At 40.8% G+C, this 21,687-nt stretch overlaps 1 protein-coding gene across 5 annotated transcripts in view; it reads right to left on the minus strand.

Moving 5' to 3' along the window:
- The window catches only part of Ptprt (protein tyrosine phosphatase receptor type T), a 1,232,244-nt gene that overhangs the window by 239,081 nt on the left and 971,476 nt on the right, over positions 1-21,687 (minus strand). For all 5 annotated transcript variants that reach the window (XM_045155759.1, XM_045155757.1, XM_045155760.1 and 2 more), the window contains exon 12: positions 3,461-3,734. In XM_045155759.1, coding sequence (XP_045011694.1) covers positions 3,461-3,734 — 274 coding nt within the window. The remainder of the gene's footprint in view (positions 1-3,460; positions 3,735-21,687) is intronic.

Raw genomic sequence — 21,687 nt, forward strand, 5'->3', positions numbered from 1 at the left:
AGGCTCCAACAGATATTCTGTGTCTTGTGCTATTTAACTAGTTTTTAAATTTTATTTTATTTATTTATTTGCATGGGGAAAGAGAGAGAGAGAGAGAGAGAGAGAGAGAGAGAGAGAGAGAGAGAGAGAGAGAGAGAATATGTGCATCAGGGCCACCACCTACTGCAAACAAACTCCAGATGCATGCTCTTTGTGCATCTGGCTTTACATGGTACTGGGGAATCAAAACCAGGTTGTTAGACTTTGTAGGCAAGTACCTTAACCACTGAACCATCTCTCCATCCCTCTTGCTATTTTACTCAGGACCAGCCATGCTTAGGTTAGAACAATGCCTGGCATAATTTCCTGTTAGTGTGTACAATTAGTGTATTGCTAGGTCTATGAGTAATATCTGGGTGGAAATGTGGTAAAGGAGGAATGGAACACATGCAGTTCTTCCCCATGAGCTGCATGGAAATGTAACCACATCTTTAGGAATGTGCTAAGAGCAGAGGAATCCTTACTTTATCAGAGAGTTGTGCTGAAGGACAATGTGGGATGTAGAGATCTAAAAGCAAGATGGGGCTGCAGATACTTTGGCTCATCTTCATGCCTTCCTGCTCAAAACAACAGAGCACTGCACACAGAGGGAGGACCAGGTGGACAGGTAGAAGGCAGGCTGGCAGTTTCTCATTGTAGCTTTATACTCCCTGTGAGGAATGTTGCTTGAACAAATGATAAATGTAAAACTGAAATATCAAAGTGGAATTTAAATGGGTATGTGGACACTTAAATGTTAATTAGTTCCTCAATCCAAATTTTTTCCCAGCCATTGCACTGACAGACTAAATTCTCTTGATTACCTGGAGCACACCAAGGATGTTCTCTCCACACTTCATCAAATCTTCTTTTTGTCTCAACCTTGCTTTTCAGTGAATGTCTTGTTTCTCAAGATACACTTCTTGACACAGCATGTGCCAGGCTTCCCCACACACCTATGAGCTCTTGGAGGACACACAGTAACCGCAACATGGACTATAGGGCTTTGCATATGACAGGGGGTCATTATGATTGCTGAATCAATTCTGAAAGCTTGGGACATGTCTACAGAGGCATCCTGGATTGCAAATACCAGGTTGTCATGTTAGAAGTACTAGCAGAAAAGAAGACCAGATGGATGTTTTAAGAGTGAGAAGGAAGTAGATGATAGGAGAGATTTTATGCAATAAGAAAGAATAGCAACCAAAAAGGTGATTGCATTGATTCTATAATCCCATCAAGTATAGACCAAGAATACCACATAGCAGCTACCATCACAGAGGTGTTTAAAATAGATTAATTATTTATTTATTTGCAAGCAGAGAGCAATAGAAGAGAGACTGAGAGAATGGGCATGCTGGGGCCTCTACTCGATGCAAAGGAACTCCAGATACGTGCACCACTTTGGGCACCTGGCTTTTTGCGGGTACTGGGGACTCTAACTTGGATCCTTAGGCTCTGCAGGCCATCAACTTTAACCACCGAGCCATATCTCCATCCCTCAAAGAGATATTTGAGTTACTATGTGACAACATAGTAACATAGAGCCACAGCCCCAAACCAGCTCCCTAAATGCCAGCACTGAGTTGTCCGCCATTGCAAGCATTCAAATGAGGACAGAGAGTGCAAACTGGTATGGCCTTTACGGATGTCGGTATGAAGGTTTTTCAAAAGATTAGAAATAGAACTCCCATATGTCCCAGCTATATCACTCCTGGGCATATATCTAAAAGAATCCATATCCTATCACAGAGCTGCATGCACGTCTATGTATGTTCACTGCTTCTCTATCCACAGTAACTAGGAAATAGAACCCAAACAGATGCCCATCAGCAGATGAATGGATAATGAAAATGTGGTACATATTCACAACGGGATTTTATTCAGCAGTAAATAAAATGAAAGCATAACATTCGCAGGAAAATAATTATATTTTGTGAGGTTACCCAAACTCAAAAAGACCCGAATTGCATATTCTCTCCCATATATGAATCCTATCTGTCTGTCTATGTAGCAATCTATCTAGCTATCATCTGTCTTTCTGTCTGTCTATCATATATGATTTATCTATATAAATGGGAAGAATGAGAATAAAACCTTAAAATCTAGAATAGTGAGTAATAAGAGATGACACGGGAGTTGAGGGAAGAGGAAAGGACACATGTGGCATGTAGACAGAAGTGAGGGGATAAAGAAAGGTGGGGGGCACGGGAGATGAGAGTGGGAGGAGATGAGAGTGGGAGGAGATGAGAGTGGGAGGAGATGAGAGTGGGAGGAGATGAGAGTGGGAGGAGATGAGAGTGGGAGGAGATGAGAGTGGGAGGAGATGAGATTGGGAGGAGATGAGAGTGGGAGGAGATGAGAGTGGGAGGAGATGAGAGTGGGAGGAGGTGAGAGTGGGAGGAGAAGAGAGTGGGAGGAGATGAGAGTGGGAGGAGATGAGATTGGGAGGAGATGAGAGTGGGAGGAGATGAGAGTGGGAGGAGATGAGAGTGGGAGGAGATGAGAGTGGGAGGAGATGAGAGTGGGAGGAGATGAGATTGGGAGGAGATGAGAGTGGGAGGAGATGAGAGTGGGAGGAGATGAGATTGGGAGGAGATGAGAGTGGGAGGAGATGAGAGTGGGAGGAGATGAGAGTGGGAGGAGATGAGAGTGGGAGGAGATGAGAGTGGGAGGAGAATCGACTAAAACAAATTGTGTTTGAAAACGCCCTAACCATACCTATAACTCTGTAAGCTACGAAGTAAACTTTAAAGACATAAGTGCCAACAACATTGACTGTAATGTAATAATACTGACTGAGCACTAGTGTGGGTGAGGGGGGCGCAGACTGAAGCGAATGAAAGATGATAGCTTCTTTAAGATCCTTTTCAGACCTATGATCATGTGATATGCCTGATCCCATTGCCTGGTCAAAAACGTATTTAACTCAAAAACTATCAACTTGTTTTCAAGAGAAAATTTAGTTTTGAATGTGAATAATGGTGAGGATAAGCTGAAGTTCTCAGGAAGAATTAAAACATGCCTTTGCATCCAGTAGTACACTGATAGTTATTATTAGCACAGATAAAGAAATCCAAACTCCAGTCATGTAATTTGTTCAGCTACAGGGCCTTCTCTTACTCCTTTTTCATAAAAATCCATAGATTTTAAATATTTTTTTTGCCCTTATGGGGCATACAGTGTTTGTTACAACTACACAACTGTGCTGTGAAACATTAGCACAGCCTTGAACAATATGCAGATGAAAAGGCATGGGTATATTAACACAAACCAAAAACAAAACCAATCTTATCCCTAAATTTCAAAGGTATGAGGGCTGCTGCATGTAGCCCATGGACCTTGGCTTGTCAAACTGAGCTCACAGACCTCCCTGCCTTCTCATTCCAGAAGGTGAACATTCAAATGAGGGAAGTGACAGCTTCCCTGTGATTAAACTTACTCCATTTGCTTTGCTGAGTGCCTGGAAGTAGATGCTGTAGCTTTTCAATGGGGAGAGAGGAGGATTCCAGTATCCATTGTATGTCTTGTTGTCTCCCACAGTAAACGGCTGTGTGACAGGCAGGTTGGAGGGCTTCAACTCAGCAGCGAAGTAGTGTAGAGAATCTAGGTTGGAGGCATTCCGGTAGCTCACAGGTACAGAGAAGCACTCGATGATGTCAGCTGCTCTCCGGGACTTCTGAAGCCGCTCCTCCTTGACCACCAGCTGGTAAACACTGGATGAGAAAGAGGAGAGATGGATGAGCCACGCTATGGATGGATGACCACACACTAGTGTTCATGGTGTCCTCAGAACTTCCCCAGTGTGGAAACATCATCTGTGCCTCTGTCTGCAACAGTCCTTGTCTGGTTTCAGATTTAAGACCCATTGCCTTGGAGCAATCTATTTCCATGCAGAGGTCTTGGTGGCAGAACACTCTAGGCATGTCCAAAATTCATCTCCGCTACAACCCCTACAAACCTGCTGAGCCAGAGACAGGGCTCACTCTCATTTTCTTCTTATCTTTTAAAAAAATACTGTATTTAATCATTTGCAAGCAGAGAGATACACAGATACAGAGAGAGAGACAGCAGAGAGAGAAAGAGGGAGAGAGAAAGAGAGAGAGAGAGAGAGAGAGAGAGAGAGAGAGAGAGGGAATGGGCATGCCAGGGCCTCCAGCCACTGCAAAAAACCTCCAGAAACATGTGCCACTCTGGCTTATGTGGGTACTGGGGTATCAAGCCTGGGTCCTTAGGCTTTACAGGCAAGCACCTTAGCCACTAAGTAATCTCTCCAGCCCCTCTTTTTATATATTAGAAAGTGAGAGTGAGAATGGGTGCTCCAGTGCTTGTAGCCATTTTAAACGAACTCCAGAGGCATGCTCCACTATGTGCATTTGGCTTATGTGGGATCACGAGAATTTAACCTGAGTCCTGAGGCTTTGCAGGCAAGCACCTTAGCCCCTAAGCCATCTCTGAAGCTCACTCTTTCTCCTTCTTCCTTCCTTCCTTTCTTCCTTCCTTCCTTCCTTCCTTCCTTCCTTCCTTCCTTCCTTCTTTCCTTCCTTCTTTCCTTCCTTCTTTCCTTTCTCTCTCTCTCTCTCTCTCTCCCTCTCTCTCTCTGTCCCTCTCTCTCTTTCTAGAAAGGGTGTAATGTAGTCCCAGGCTGACCTCCAACTTGCTATGTAGCTGAGGATGACCATGAACTTCTTATCCTCCTGTCTCTGCCTCCCAACTGCTGGGATTACAGCCATGCACCACAGCTGGTTGTTTGTAGTGCTGGGTATCAAAATCAGGTCTTTGCACGTACCCATTGAGCAACACCACAATTCCCTTAATTCTTTTTCCCTTTGTTCTCATTCTCACCTCTAATCAGCAAGGCCCACGGCCCAAACTTCTGCAAGGTTGTACCTGTTTCTCCTTCTCTCCTTCCTGCTATCAGTGCCTGGGTGGGTGGAACATTTTCCCACCTCTTACGTGAATTCAATTGGTCCCTTTGCATCTAATTTATTTCATCCATCAGTCCATCCATTGCACTTCCTAATTACATAGCCTCATCTCTTCCCAGACACTTCCACTACTCCTCCTTTGTCCAAATCATACAGCCTAAACTCTTCAACTGGCTGACTTGACCCCTGGCTTTCCTTTCTAACGTTCTTCTCACAATGCTGTCCTCACCCCAGCAGCTCTGGCCCCCTGCTATCACATGAACATCTTTTGGATTGCCCCCTCCTTCCAGGTTGTGCTTTCCCTGCCTGGAATGCCCCACTATCTCATAAACCTCTGCCTACAGACAATTCTCCATAAGAACTAAGTCTTTCTTTGAACACCTCTGTGAAGGCTGTCCAGATCTGCTCCATCTCAGGTTAGTCCCCACCATCTCCACTTTCTCCTTCTACAACTCACTAGCTGTTATATAGTTTGGTTTTGCAATAGCATGGGATGGGACTACTGTCTTTTATAGCTAGACTGTGTCCTTTTCAAAAGTGTGACATGTGGTTAGCTATGTCTGAATCACTCTCCAACACACACGCACATTTCCCAGAAGCACAGCTGACATTGAGCACGTGGTCAATGAATGCTTGTTGAAATACATCAAGTGCGATTGAATTAAAGTTGAAAGCAAGCATGCAGTTGGATCTGACTGGATGCAAGAACTTTAATCAGGGGAAACAGTGATTCCCAGGAGCTCCTGTCTAGTGATCTCATACCATTCCCATCAACTTAGAAGGATGTAAGGAGGTTCTAGTGTGTGCATAGAGATGAAGGAGCCTTTATGGAATATCAACCCACATGCCAAGTATATGGTTCTCTTTGTAAAAATTTTTCTAAGTTTTATGCATTGGATAAGCTCCCTCATCTATTTGAATGTCTATAGTAGGTAGTTCTCTTGAAGAAGCACCTTTTTTTCCCTGGTTTTTCAGAGTAGGCTCTCACTCTGGTCCAGGCTGACCTGGAATTAACTATGTAGTCTCAGGGTGGCCTCGAACTCACAGCAATCCTCCTACCTCTGCCTCCAGAGTGCTGTGGTTAAAGGCATGTGTCACCACGCCCAGCATAAGTGCCATTTTTAAAGAAGAACTCTATTGTACTCTGGGACCTATGATCTAAGACCAAAAAAAAAAAAAAAAAAAAAAGAATTGTCCAGGGAGTTCCTGTAAGGAGATTTATGCGAGTTAATGAGGTGGCTGTAGCAGTGGCCCTGAGGCTCCTCATTTAAAGATTGCATAAGGGGCTACTGCATCATTTGTGGGGGGAAAGAGTAGCACACGCTCCCACTCTTTTATTAGATGATCCGCCCAAAGACACTTGATTACGAAACAAAATTTGGGTCAAGACACAAAGCACAAAGCCTGGGACCATTTGCTTCAGGAAAAAGGGGACTACAAAGGACTTCTCCCAAAGCCTGTGACATCCTCAATGTGTCAAGTATTCCTTGAGTCTGCTTATGGCGGCAGACATTCATGTCAATGAGAAAGTGAGTGTATGTTATCCTTGGGCGAGCATGAAGTATGGGTGGAAGTGTGTGTGGCTCTTGTCTTATGTGCACCTCTGAAGAAGACCCTAAAAGCCCAGAATGTTTGTGAGTGCCAGGAGGGAATGCAGCCAGTGTTTCAGGGAGTGCATGTTGCATCTGAGCATGTTCAATGATCAGCGAGGAGCTGAGGCACCTGAGTGTTTCAGCCCAAATGAAAGTAACATCCAGATAGAGGTGACTGAGCTGAGGTTTTGGGCTCCAAAGTAAGTCTGAATGTGTCTGGTAGTTCAAACCTTCTACTTGCATGTGTGAAATCACTCTGTGTACATAAAGAAAGCGAATGATTAAACTGTGGGGCTGAAGAGAGGGTTTAGCGGTTAAGGCACTTGCCTGCAAAAGACTACAGACCCAGGTTTGATCCCCCAGTACCCACGTAAAGACAGATGCACAAGGTGGCGCACACATCTGGAGTTTGCTGGCAGTGACTAGAGGTCCAGATGCACCCATTCTCTCTCTGTCATATAAATAAATAAAATTAGATTATGTTTCAGCTCATTCCCTCCTCACCTTTGGGGTTCTTCTCAAATGAGCAATCCTTTAAGCCTGCCAGGTCAGTAAGCTCAAAGCAGTCCCTCAAAGCAGCAAGAGCACCTGACACCCAAACCTGGAAGTCATGGGACTTGAGGGGTGAGTGTAACTGGATTTTTCACAGCCCACATTGCTATTTATGTGACCACAGCATTGAGTAAAACATTGCAGCTGTTAGAGAGCTAAGAGTAGCTAGACTAATTGGGTACTCATTATTCAGGTGACTCTGACCTTTGAAGGAAGGGAAAGAATCAATTGAAAAAGGAGTGACTTCATGAAGTAGCCAGTCTCTGGATTTCTCCTGGGAAAGCTAACGGTAGCATCTAAAACACTGGATATTGCACTTGACACTGTGCATCTTACTCAGCACTCATTCATCCTGACTTGAAGCCACCAAAGTCAGAGGTTAGAAAGAGCTGCAGGTCCCTGCTTTCTCTTAAGACCCTGTCTGTTCTCATCTAACTTTTGTTAATCATGTCCACACAATAAGACCGTTGTCTTGGTTTCTCATAAAAATCTCTCATCGTGTCTTGAATCCCTCTATCTTCCTAGATCAATAAATGGAGACCCTAAAGGTTTGGGATATTCTAAGGAGCTAGAGGGCCCCTCTAAAATAACTTTCTTTTATCCCTGGCTCTCCTACGATAAATTGGCTCAAGAAGAGCCCAAGACTGGCCTCATGTACCGCCTATGACTGGCATGAGATTCTGCACTTGGGAAAGTCGAGGAGATGTCTTCTCAATGGGTTGTTAATGTCTGAACATTGCCAAGGCCTGTGGTGGGGCTCACATGTAGCCTCACCACCTACCACCTCCAATCTGATTATTACAGATACACCTGTCACTTTAACTCAACTCAACACTAGATTAAAGATGTTGAGGCCAAGCCTGAGAGGGTAAAGAAACTAACTGTCAAGCTCAGACTTTCTCTTCATAGCTCAGCAGCCATCCTTTTTTCTCTAACTTTGTAGGAAACCCAGGCCAATACAATGTATGAAAACATATGAAGGACAATCTGAGCTTTAAAAAAAGAAAACTTGATAACCTAACAGTTCAGATTTATCATCAGTTTTATCTCACTCAACTTCATATGCAATCACACCAAGTAAGAAAGAAAAGTGATATTTTGGAGGTTAAACTGTGTACTCGACATATGGTTCACATATGATTGGAGTCACTGGGCTGAAGCATACTGAGCAATTCCTGTAGGCCCACTGCATCCACTGCCCATCTATTCAGGCACAAATCTGCAGTTGCAGCCAGAAAGCATCAACCCCTTTTGTCCTATAAATCTGTTTCCCAATGGATGCAGCCCTTCTCAAAGACAGAGGAAGGAGAAAGCAGGCTTAAAGAGAGGGTGAGAACAAACAGGATGGCGACCAGTTCCTGGGATGATGCACATTAGGATGTAGTGGAGGAAAGGAACATGAGACTGGGGATTATTTTTCTTTCCTAGGGTAACTTTATTCTTGTTATTTTCTCAAAAGTGTTTTTATCTAATAGCATGTTCTTTTTAGCTTACTGGTTATGATAAACTTATACCAGAAGGAAAATAACTCCTTAAAGAATTCATAGCTTCAGCCCTAAAACAGAAGTGCTTGCAACTGGGCTGGAGAGATGACTTAGCAGTTAAGGTGCTAGCCTGTGCAGCTAAGGACCCAAGTTCAAATCTCCACTACCCACTGAGGACAGTACCCTCAGACACTACTGGTCATAGAATAACAGGTTTCCTCTGTAGGCTTTGGAAAAAGCCTACCATTTGATCAACCTGCTCCCTCTGATTCCAGAGCTAATAGTGCAAATAGTGACTCAAGCCTTTCAGACCAGACTCCTCAGCAGAAGGAACAAGTACCTATCATAGTCATCCCTTGCTAAAATTTCCTGCGACTCCATTTTGACATCTAGGACAGGTGCCTGCAGACAGGAGTGGTGCTGGCAGATGGAGTGTGGTCTTCAGTTCCCAAGTGAAGGTTGCCTTACTCCACACACTTTGGTCCATATCCTCCCAGGAAGAATTGTGTATCATCTCACATTCTGGCAGACATAGATTATGAGTGGAGATTTCACTGCAAATTGTGTATCAAGGAAATGGTTCCAGGTGAAACTGATATGGAAATAAAGGAAGCAGGAGGGCTGGACAAATAGCTTAGTGGTTAAGAGGCACTGGCCTGTAAAGTCCAAGGTCCCAGGTTTGGTTCTCCATAACCCACATAAGCCAGATGCACATAGTGCTACATGTGTTTGGAGTTTGCCGTGGCTAGAGACCCTGGTGTGCCCAGTCTTCCCTCTCTCCATCTCCCCCCACTTTCTCTTTCTCTTTCTTTCTTTCTTTCTTTCTTTCTTTCTTTCTTTCTTTCTTTCTTTCTTTCTTTCTTTTTTTCTTTCTATCTCTCTCTCTCTCTCATAAATGAATAAATAAAGTAAAACTTAAAAAAAAAGGAAATAAAGGAAGCAGGAAAGAAGAGCAAGGGAGGAAGCCAAGTAAGAGTGTTATCAGTGATATCAGGGGAAGCCTTGAAATTCTCATCTCACCCTGATGCTATAAGGATCTCTGGAGTCCAGACTGTACTCCAGATAGTCACCTTCTGAGCTTTCTAACCTCTACCAGCAATCAGTTAGTAGTTGTGAAGTGCCCCAATAGACAAACTCCTGTGCTTTCCCAACTCTTTTTGTGTGTCAAACAAGGAAGGACCCCAAGTAACCTAATGATAGCCCTCCAAAGCAGGTCACCCTGAGAATCACTGCACCTAGCAGCTGGGGGGTGACACACTGCAGGAAGGTAGACGAAAGTCATCCCCAACAGGGCACCTTTAAATAGTGACTGCATGGCACGGCCATAATCCCATTCTTAGACTACAGGCTGGAGCTGTGACAGGATAGAGAAGATATACATTTTACTTTTTCGAGATAAGGTCTTATGTAGCTCAAACTGGACTTTAACTCACTTAAGTTTGACAGGGATGACATTGAACTCCTGTGGTGGTTTGATTGTGAATATCCCTCACAGTTCTCAGGGATTTTTGATTAAGTGTCCTACTTAAGTCTCCAGCAGGCAAAGTCCCACTGGAGGAAGTATGTTGTTAAGGGTGGATCTTGAATCCGTCCCTGGCTGTGTGATCGGAGCCAGCTTATGCTTGCTCCCTGTTCTCTCTCTGCTGTGGATGTACAATGAAGTGAGCCAGCCTTTTCCACCATGCGGGAGCTTCCCCCGAGATCTGCCAGCTTGAAACACACCATTTCTTCCCATAAACTGCTTCTGGTTGGGTGTTTTTCCCAACAATGAAAAAAAAAAAAGTAGCAGAAACAACTCCTGCTCTTCTTATCTCCTCCCAACTGCTGGGATTACAGGCATGTGGCACTAGATTTTAAAAGAGCCATAGTGCCCCCACTTTTGGCCATCCATCTATCAGACTATTAACCTGTTTGCATTCCTAAAATTAGTGTGTTTCACCAGCATGCAGGAGGCAGTGCTTTATGCTGATATCCAATGAAAAAAATACAACAAATTACTGTCCTAACCTCAGGCGTGTGGCCAGTCACCATGGATTCTCCACCACTGAAGCTCCAAGCAAGGGCCAGAAAAACTCAACCCAGACTCATGGCCTTCCTCAACCTCAGTAGTTCCTACTAAGGGCTGCACATTGTAATTACATGGGGGCTTGAAAGCTGTTCATTCCTTGTAAAACCCCCTGAACCATCTGAGTGAGAATCTCTAGGAATGGGACCTCAGCCACCATCAATAGTTTTTGGAAAGCTATTAAGCTTCTTCTAGTTTATAGCAGTGGAGTGACAAAACAGAAGATTCTGGGATTTATACAATTTAATTACTAGTAGGTGCATCCTCACTCACTTAAATCATTGATTTGGGTCATTCTGAGTTTACCAAAGCATTAATTCATAATTTCCAATCATTGTCTATCATATTTCATCCTGATTTATTTCTTATTCAAATATTTTATTTTTTTTATTTGAGATAGAAAGAGAAATTGAGAGAGAGAGAGAGAGAGAGAGAGAGAGAGAGAGAGAGAGCATGCCAGGGCCTCTGTGCACTGCAGACAAACTCTAAACACATGTGCCACTTTGTGCATCGGACTTATGTGGGTCCTGGAGAATTGAACCTGGTTCCCTTTGCTTTGCAGGCAAATGTCTTAACTGTTAATACATGTCTCCAGTCCCTTATTTATTTCTTCTGTAGCTGTTATAGCAATGGATCCCTCTTGTCTGATTATGATTTTAAGTTTTACTGGCTACCCTCGAATAGACTGCAAGCATGATGAGGTGTGAGATCTTGCTGTCAGGTTCATCATCTCTTTTAATATCATGATAACCACAAAATGTGTTCACTAAGTATTTGTCCAAGAATAAAATCTAGGGGTGAGGATGTTAGCTCAGTGGTAGAGTATTTGCTTAGCATGTCAATGCCTTGGGTTTAATCCCCAGCACTATGACACAAAATGTCACAAAAGTGTGAGTGGGAAGGGGTTAATGAAGGGTAGTGGGGGTAAATATCATGGAGATACATTACACACATGCACGACATTGTCAAAAATAAAACATTTTTGTTTAAAAAAAGAAGAAGAAAATAGAAAATGAAATAAACATATCCAGGTATGGTAATGCCACCACTTGACAGGCTGAGGTGGGTGGATCAGGAGTCAAGGCCAACTTTCACTGTATGATAGCAAGTCTGAGGTTAGCTGGGCTACAAAGACCCTGGTTCCAAAAATAGCAAAACTAAGCAACCAAAAAGAAATAAATTCACAAAAATTTAGTAAGTGATTTTAAGGTAATACTTACATGAATATTTTCTTCTTCCCTCCCTCCCTCCCTCTTTCTTCTGTGCTTTCACTCTTGTTCTTTCTTTTGTTGACAGGGTCTCACTGAGTAGCTAAGGGTGGTCTCCAACTTGCTATGTTTTGGCCTCAGTTTCCTGAGTGTAGTGATTATAGGAGTGTGTCAGAACTTATCTGACTTCTCAGTAACTTGCAATATGTTCTTCTGTCTACCCACAATGCCTCTTTCCTTCTCCGTGCCAAAACCTCCTCATTCAATCAATTTCTAGATCAAATGTCACCTTCACTGAGGAGCCACACTTGATTGTCCAAGGACACTTACTTTCTCTTTCTTTTGTCCACAGGTCTCTGTCAACAATTCCATCATGGTTCTCTGTACTATGTAATGCAATGGTGACTTCACATGCCAGAAAATGTTTATTGAGCACTTACTAAGCTTTGCGATTACACATATTCCATCTATCACTTCATTTGATTATCACGGTAACTCTCAGAAGCAGGCATTGTTATTTCCATTTGACAAAACACAGGAGTTAACAGGGGCAGCACTGCCATCTCAGTGTTGAGCTAAGATTCACACGCAGGCACCTGACTCCAGAAGCCGAAATCATTTTTGTTGTTGTTTTGTTTTATTGTTTTTGAGGTAGAGTTTCACTCTAGCCTAGGCTGACCTGGAATTCAGGGTGGCCTCTAACTCATGAAGATCCTCCTACCTCTGCCTCCTGAGTGCTGAGATTTAAGGTACCATCACACCCGGCCTAGAAGTCGAAATCTTAACCATGAGCTACAGTGCTTTCTGTCGCAGTGAAGCATTAAGCCATCATCTGTCTTATCCCACCGAATGCTTTGGTTTTTAAAATATCATTTTGGTCAAAGAAAACATAATAACATTTTGTAAAATTTCAAAAGTGAAAGAGAGAGTAGCAAATGGATTTCCCTTATTCAACCTGTACACTCAGCAGTGAAATGCTGGCTAATCTCTTAGCACTCTTTTCTTTTGCAAGAACAACCTGTGATTTAATACTGAAAATCAATACTGGAAAGTGTGCTATAGACATTCATCTCAAAGCCAGCTTGGGCTTTTGCACATGCCCTCTTTTCATGGTTTTCACTTGTCATGGTTTCAGGTACCTGTAGTCAACTGTAGTCTGAAAATATTTAATGGAAAATTACAGAATCATATTTTGAATTTGTGCAGCATTTTATGTAGCATTATGAGGCTTTGCACTGTCCATTCTGTCCTGTCTGGGATATGAATTACATCCACATACAGTGTACCCACATGATATGTATTACCCCCAGCTAGGCAATGATAACCATCTCAGGTATCATATCCACTGCCACAGTGCCGCTGAGCTTGAGAGTTCAAGCAACCTTCACTTTCCTTAGTAATAGCTTCAAAGAAGAAAAGACGTGATGCTGGTGACTGAGACATGCCAAGAAGCAGCTGAAATGTGTTTCCTTTAAGTAAAAGGTGAAAGTACACAGGTGAAACAACTTTTTAATTTATTGATTATTTTAATTAAAAGGTTGCACTCATCACCGACTAGAGACTTGAGACCTGAGAGAGAAACAATTTAAAGTAGGAAAGGGGGTGGAGAGATTGCTTAGTGGTTAATGCACTTGCCTATGACTCCTGAGGACCCAGGTTCTACTTTCCAAATCCCACATAAGCCAGATGCACAGGAGATGAAAACATGCAAGGCTGCACTCTTTACAAGGTGGTCCATGTGTCTGGAATTCTATTGCAGTGGCTGTAGGCACTGGCATACTAACATTCTCTCTCATAAAAAAATTTAAATTAAAATTAAGGGCTGGAGAGATGGCTTAGCGATTAAGGTGCTTGCCTGCAAAGCTAAAGGACCTTGGTTCGATTCCCCAGGACCTACATAAGCCAGATGCACAAGGTGGTGCATGTGTCTGAAATTCATTTGTAGTTTCTGGAAACCCTGGTGTGCCCATTCTCTCTATTCTCTCTTTCTCTCTCACTCATTCTGCCTCTTTTCCTCTCTTTAATAAATAAATAAAAATAAAATTACAAAGATAAAGTAGGAAAGGTAGATTTGGGGCTCATACTTTCAGAAGTTTCCGTCATTGATCTCATGACTTTGGACCTGGGGTGAGGCCAAACACCATAATAAAGAAGGCATAATAGGACAGAGCTACAAAGTCTAGAACAGTCAGAGAGGAGGGAAAGGGGAGAGAGAAATAGAGAGACAGAGAGATTAGAAGCAAGCCTGGAACAAGATATAGACTCCCAATGACATGCTTGCAATGACCTCCATGAAGACCTTACTTCCCAATAATGTCATCTTATTTATGTTTATTAAGTGAAGAATTCACTGATTAAGACAGAGGGCCCAGGATGCAATCACTTCTCTATGGCTTTATTCAACAGCTATAGATTAAGCCTTTAATCCATGCACTTTTGAAGGGACACTACATATCCAAACCATATCAGCATGATATTTTGAGAGAGAAAAGTCCATACTCACATAAGTTTTATTACTGCATATTGTTATCACTGTTACATTTCATTGTTATACATAAGTATATACATATAAATGTATGTATGTATGCTTGTGAACAAATGCACATATAGTATTTAGCACTACTTGCGGTTTCAGGCATCCACCAAAGTTATGAAATGTTTCCTCAGATAACAGTCTTCCTGACAACAGTTGAAGGTATATGATATTGCAAGTCTTTTGTATATAATTATGCAGTAGAACTATCAGTAATTTCTCCTTATCATGGAGGAAACATTGTGTAGTCTCTGCACTTCACTAAGTTAATGTAATTACCCAAGATAGTTGGGAGACACCTTTTCTCCACTATGAAAGCTAAGGAGAGTGGTTCCACATCTAACAGCTGGTCCTAGAGTTGATTCATATATAGACAGTGCTTCTAGCTGATAAAGGAGTTGTCAACTGTAAGTAAAACTTGTTCACTAAATCAAAGGTATATACAGCAGTCCATTTTAAATAATTCATTTATTGATATTTTAATCTATGTATACAATGTATTTTGATAATTACCTTCTCTTTACCCTCTCCTCATCCCGGAACCCCTTCTTCCCAGCTAGCTCCTTTTCTACTTTAATGTTTGTGGGCATTTTTAATAGAGCTAGTTAAACCTGAATTCTAGTCCAAGATCCTCTGATATCTTACTGTATGACTTGGATGCATCACTTGATTGTTGAAGAGGATGCTGTTTTCACTCCTCTCTATGCCTCTTACTGTTCTCCATGCTTTGTAAACAGGTCCCCATGGATTTCTTCAGGGCCTATCTTAAAACTACCAAAGCCTCTTTTGGTGATTAAAAAAAAAAAATTAAAGCATGAATTTGTTCAACCTGCACACACACCTGGTCCCAGATAAGCATTTGCTGGACATTGTTTTGGAAGACACAGAAACATCTTACTTTTCTACTCAAGGGAGACAGGGTCAGGTATAGTTCACTCTCTGACCTTCCATGCTTTGTTCCTTTAACTTCTTCTTCTTGTTCCCCTCTGTTTCTGAAATCTCCACTGAGTGTCACCTTTATAACTCAATCCCATCTTAAACCAAGGCCCATGGGTAATTTTGGGAAAAGCTAGTCTAAAATAATCTTATACAATTCAATTCCCTCCTAGTTAAAAATTATGAGGGTAGAACTTCTTGATTGGGTGGAGTAAAGCTTAATATTATCTTCAAAATCAATTAATAATTTGAAAACACTGTTAATATCAACCATGGGATTAATGCTGGGAGGAAAATTGTAGCTTTAAACTCCTATATGAGGAAAGAAGGAAGATCTCCAAATATATAAGTATAAACCTTAACAAAATTGAACGATGAAAAACAAACTAAACATCAAATAAAAAGAAAGTAGAACAGAATAGAATCAGAGAAATCTATGCACTATGCGCCGAGAACAAGAGAGAAAAAATAATGAAAGAAATGTGGCATTTTGGAAGTATCAGTATGGTTAACAACTCTTTATAATAACAAACAGAAAATTATGATGACATAAATTACCACAATTAAGAATAAAAGAGGAGCTGTCACTACTTAGCCTCAGACATGAATGTATTTCCAAAGGAAATACTGTGAAAAATATGCCAAAGACACAAAGAATATAAATGAAATAAAGGGTACATGTAAAACAGTAAGTTCTAATAGACCAAGTAAAGCAGTTGAATTAGCATCGCAAATCAAACACACACACAAACACACACACACACACACACACACACACACACCAGTTTATATAGCTTCATTCACTACTAAAGCATATCTACTATTTAGGTAATAGGTCAAATTTGCATAGATCTATCTATAAAATAGCAGAGGAGTGACAGAATCTGTTAGTGACTTTTGTGGCTCTGAGTGAGACATTCTTGAGAGAAAGAATGCAAATCTGGAAAGAATATATATATATATATATATATATATATATATATATATATATGTATGTATATATATATGTATATTTTAAATATATATATATATATATATATATATATATTTTAAATATATATATATTTTTTAAGGCAGGCCCAACGGACTGGCCTTTTTTATGAGAGAGGGAGAGAACTGGCATGCTAGGGCTTCTGTCTAACGCCCCTGTTTAATTCTCTCTGGAAACAACCTTATACACTCATGCTTCACTAATGTCATAGACACTTCTCTGCTTTATTTAAAAAAATGTTATTTATTTACTTATTTGTTTGCACATATGCATGTGTGTTTGGGTGTGTCAGGGTCTGGTGCTACAGTAAACAAATGCTCGTCTGGCTCTCCACGGGTGTCTGGGTGGCACTGAAGCTGGGCTGGCAGGCTCTGCAAAAAAGTGCCTTTAACCACTGTGCACCCTGTCCCTATGACTGTCCCTCACGGACACTTGTCAATACAATTAAGTTTTCCATTACGATAGTCATCACAGCACCCTACCTCCTCCTATGAGGTCCTGATATTAAGACTGAGGAGTAACTACAATAAGTGATAAGGACAGATTAATCAAGGGTTAACCAAACATTACCAAGCATAATGTAATCATAGTCTGCTAATATGTACAGATAGTGTACTACAGCCAAATGAACTTTATCCCAGGAACACTGGTTGGTTTAATATGAAACATTTAATGGCTGTAATATAGCACATTAATAGAATACGTGATGGAAATTGCACAATAATCTCAATAGATGCAGGAAAATTGATGAAATATATTTCATATTTATGCTAAAAAATAGTTATAAAAGAAAGCAAGGACAGAGAGGAAGTTTTGAACTTCTTAAAAGCCATCTACAAAACATAAACATTTTAACCTCACATACAAGTATAAAAGATCATGTTTACCCTTTTAAATCCAGATCAAAATAAGGATCTCTGATCAACCTGGAGTGGAGATCCTAGCCAGTGGAATAGGGAAAATTAATAAACTAACAATCTTAATTACCTAGTAGCACCTGGCTGGGAAGGAAGAAGCAAAATGTTTTATTTACAGTTGGTATGATCCTGTACAGATTCTAAGGATTTAACACAGACACACACACACACACACACACACACACACACACACACGCCACACAGTATACAGCAATAATGTATAAAAATAAATTATAATTTTAACATGAGATAAAAGCAATCTGAAAATGAAATTAAGGAAACAATTCAACTCCTAATAGCATTAGACAATACTTAGAAATAAATTTTAACAAAATAAATTAAATACTTATGCAATGAAAAGAAGGAAATTTAAGAAGATATAAACAAGTAGAAAGAGACTGCTACATGCATGGATTGGAATTACGATGTTACAATTACAATGTTAGTAGTATTGACCATTCAGTGGGAGGAAAAGATCATGACATTAAAATAAGAGAGAGACTGATTGAGAGGGAGAGGGGATCTGATAGAGAGTGGAGTTTCAAAGAGGAAAGTGAGGGGATGGAGGGGATTACCATGGGATATTGTTTACAATCATGGAAGTTGTCAATAGAAAACAATAAAATAAAAATAAAATGGAAGTCTATTTGAAGCTAGTAAGCTAATAAAAAGATGCTCAACATCATTAATCATATTAGAAACTATAAATTAAAATAAAAATATAGCCATTTCATCTACCCACTAGAATGGCTATTACTAAAACAAAACAAACAAACAAACAGAAAACAGACAAATGTTATCAAGAGTGAAAAGACTAGAACTACCACCATACCATTCCATTGTGCAGGTAACATGTAGTGGTCAGCAGTCATTTGGAGAAAAAAACAGAAGCAGGTCTTTAGAAAGGTAAACATTAGCTCATCATTTATACAGCCATTTTACTTTTAGGCAGACATTCATGATAAAACGATATGTGGGGCTAGAGAGATGGCTTAGCGGTTAAGCGCTTGCCTGTGAAGCCTAAGGACCCCGGTTCGAGGCTCGGTTCCCCAGGTCCCACGTTAGCCAGATGCACAAGGGGGCGCATGCGTCTGTAGTTCATTTGCAGAGGCTGGAAGCCCTGGCGTGCCCATTCTCTCTCTCCCTCTATCTGTCTTTCTCTCTGTGTGTCTGACGCTCTCAAATAAATAAATTAATTAATTTAAAAAAACGATATGTGAACACAAATTACTTGTGCATAATAACACTACTCATAATAGCTAAAATATACAATGATATAAATGGCCATCAAGTAGTGAATGGTTGAGTCATGTGTGGTTATCTACATAGTTGAATGCTACTTGACAATAAAAGACACAAAATGTTGGTACATTCTACATAGGACAAATACAAAACATTATACTCAATAGGAGAGACCAGGTACAAAGACGCACACTGTAGGGTTCCAGTCATAGGGGTTGTCAAGAGAAGACAAATCTATACTAACAGACACCAGAATAGTGATTGCTCAGGACTTGAGGTGGGGATAAGAAATGATTGCATATGGGCACAGGGGAATTTTATGTAGTGACAGAAATGCTCAAAAATGGTGTGGAGTGTTGGTTGCACAACTCTATATTTACTGGAAATCACTTAATTATATTTAAAATGGCTGAATTTTATGGTATATAAATTAGACCTCAATAAAGCTGTAAAAGGAATGAAAGAAATGGACTGGATGATCTTGAATGGTCTCTTTCTCATCAAAAGTCTAGTCTTTAGCCTTCAACTATGCACACATTTTTAGTATAAAAATGCTATGATAAATGATTCGTACAACTGGACAAGATGGGCTAAGGAACAAGTGTGAATTTTGTAATCCCCAATAGAATCAAGCTTTGCAATTTCATTCCCCACATTAAAGGTCACTCAGAATTATGGAGCTGAAATTTACAATGACACATCTTAGTTAGCCAATCTTTATTCCAATGCTGTGGAAAGTCTGGGTCATATTCACTATTTCTTTTGTCAAAACAGTGCTCAGGGGACATTAGGAAACTGGAGAAGAGCTAATATCTGTCCATGTTTGCATATCTCCATTTGGTCTTTGACTAACTCTGTGATCCATTGTCCCATCTGTCTGTCTTTTTTGCATCCATCCATCCATCAGGTATTTATTGACTTTAGTGTAACAGGTACAATGTGGAGTATAATCTAGCATCTCAGTACTGGAGACTCAGAAAGAGCATGGTGAGACACCTATAAACTGTTCATTGTACAATGGAAAGGCAGGAAGTAGAACTCGGCCATGGAGTGATTCTGAGAAAAGAGGACCCTAATGTGCCTGGTGAAGACTAAATGAGATAATGATCTGGCAAGTGCTTTCTTTCTAGAAAGTGCTTCATAAAAGTTGGCAAGAGCCATTCACCACCGCAATGTGCATGATTACAATGTTACTGAGATAGACAGAAAGGAATTGGCTTGAGTACCATTGGATTCTTTGCTTGAGATTGAATCTCACTGGATAAATTTAATAAAAGATGGATTTTGGAACTGGGGAGATGTCTCAGCAGTTGAAGGTGCTTGGCTTTCAACCCCACCAACTGATTTCTATCCTTCTCAGCACCTATGTAAAGTCAGGCGCAAAGGTGCACATATTTCTACAATCCCAGTGCTCCTCTGGCAATAGGAGGCTGAGTCAAGAAAATCTGGAAGCTCAAAAGCAGCAGCAGTGAGAGAGACCCTGTCTCTAAGGAAGGTGAAAGAAAAGAAGAAATATCTCAAGGTTGTCTGCTGATCTCCACACATGTGTTACGGCATGTGTGTGGCTGTACATGCATACACAAATGCATACATACAAAAATCAATAACAAAAAGGTGGAAAAAAATAAACTGCATTTTGATGTGTAAATTTAGAGAAGGAAAATAGGTTGTGAAAAGGAAACTTTGCAATTTAAACAAAGAAGTCATGTTAGGTTTCCTTATTTTCAGATGGTGTCTAGAGATTTTTTTTTCCTCCTACCCATACTTAGAAGAAGTATGACTAGCTTTTACTGAATGTGCATTGACATTAGGATATATTTTAAATCAAAGTATAGAAAGCCTGACCATCATTCTCATTTATTTCCCTTAATCACAGTTCCTCTCTCTTATAACACTTCATGTAATCTGTAATCAATTTCTGTGGCTTCCTACTCAATATATCCAAAATTGGATCAGTTCTCCTCATCTCCATCGCTACAACCCTGAACCACTCCTCAGTATCTCTTGACTGGATTATTGCAATCACTTTCCTCTGGCTTCCTTACCTCCATTTATGCCCCTAACGATATTCTCTTATAATATTAGCCAGAGGTACTCCTTAGCAAGATGACAAAGCTTATAACATGCTCCTATTCAAACCCATCTTTGCCTTCCACTTTACTTAGAATGAAAGGCAATATGTGTGTAACATCTACAAGGCTCTTTCTTGTGATCTCTAACTTGATTTTTAAAAATTCTCTTCCAGTTCCTTGGCCTCTGCTATTCCTTGAACCCTATCAGCTTTCTCCTACTCTAAGGCCTTTGCATTTTCTCTTCCTTTGGAAATACGCAACCTTCAGAAGGCAGCTCTTTACTTGATTGCTACACAACCTGGGACCACGCAACATGCCATAGTACAGATTAGTGTTGGCTCCTATGATTTCCCGTCATCTAGCATACCCAAGAGATTCCTTTGAGAACACTATACATACAGCAAATATCAACTTTCTTTTAGGAAAGATGCAAATTGGCTGGATGTGAGGCCTGTTGGGTCATTTCTGGTTAGCTGATTTGGTGACGTTTTCTAGGAGATGCACTGGACTAAAAAGTAAGGTGGGGGGTTTTAGTTCAAGCTCTATCATTTACTCTGTCTGATATGCTGAGCCAGCCTCTTCACTTGCATTTGAAACTGAATACCTCTGACCAATGCAATAAGACACAAACAGGAGAACGATGCATCTTTGAGAGGAAGGTAATTCATCATCATTTGTGGATAATATGATTGTGACCTAATATATAGAAGGGAATCAACAGAAAGACTTACAAAATTAATAAAAGATCCCAGCAAAGTGGTTTCATGTAAGATTGAGATAAATGAATTGCACATCATGAAAAACAGTCTGGAGGATGAGATGAGAAAATTCTTTTCAGAGAGTCCTTTAAAGACAGCTAAGGATAACACAAATAATAAATGCACATGACGGGCATGTGAAGTAACCACTGGGCTGAAGGATAGAACGTGACGTCCACAGCCCCTAGGCCAGGGCCTATCAGAGTGGGCATCAAGGAACCATGCCACACCAAGGACAGACTAATGCAGAGAAACGCTGAAGTGCTGGATGAAAGCATCACATACTGTAGACGCTGATTCATGCCAGTGGATGTCCTTGTCCTGCTCTCCTTGGGAAAATGCAAACTGATCAGATATTGGTCAGGCAGGTGATATGTGGGACCTTAAAAAT

This window comes from Jaculus jaculus, chromosome 8 (assembly GCF_020740685.1).
Source record: "Jaculus jaculus isolate mJacJac1 chromosome 8, mJacJac1.mat.Y.cur, whole genome shotgun sequence".
NCBI lineage: Eukaryota > Metazoa > Chordata > Mammalia > Rodentia > Dipodidae > Jaculus > Jaculus jaculus.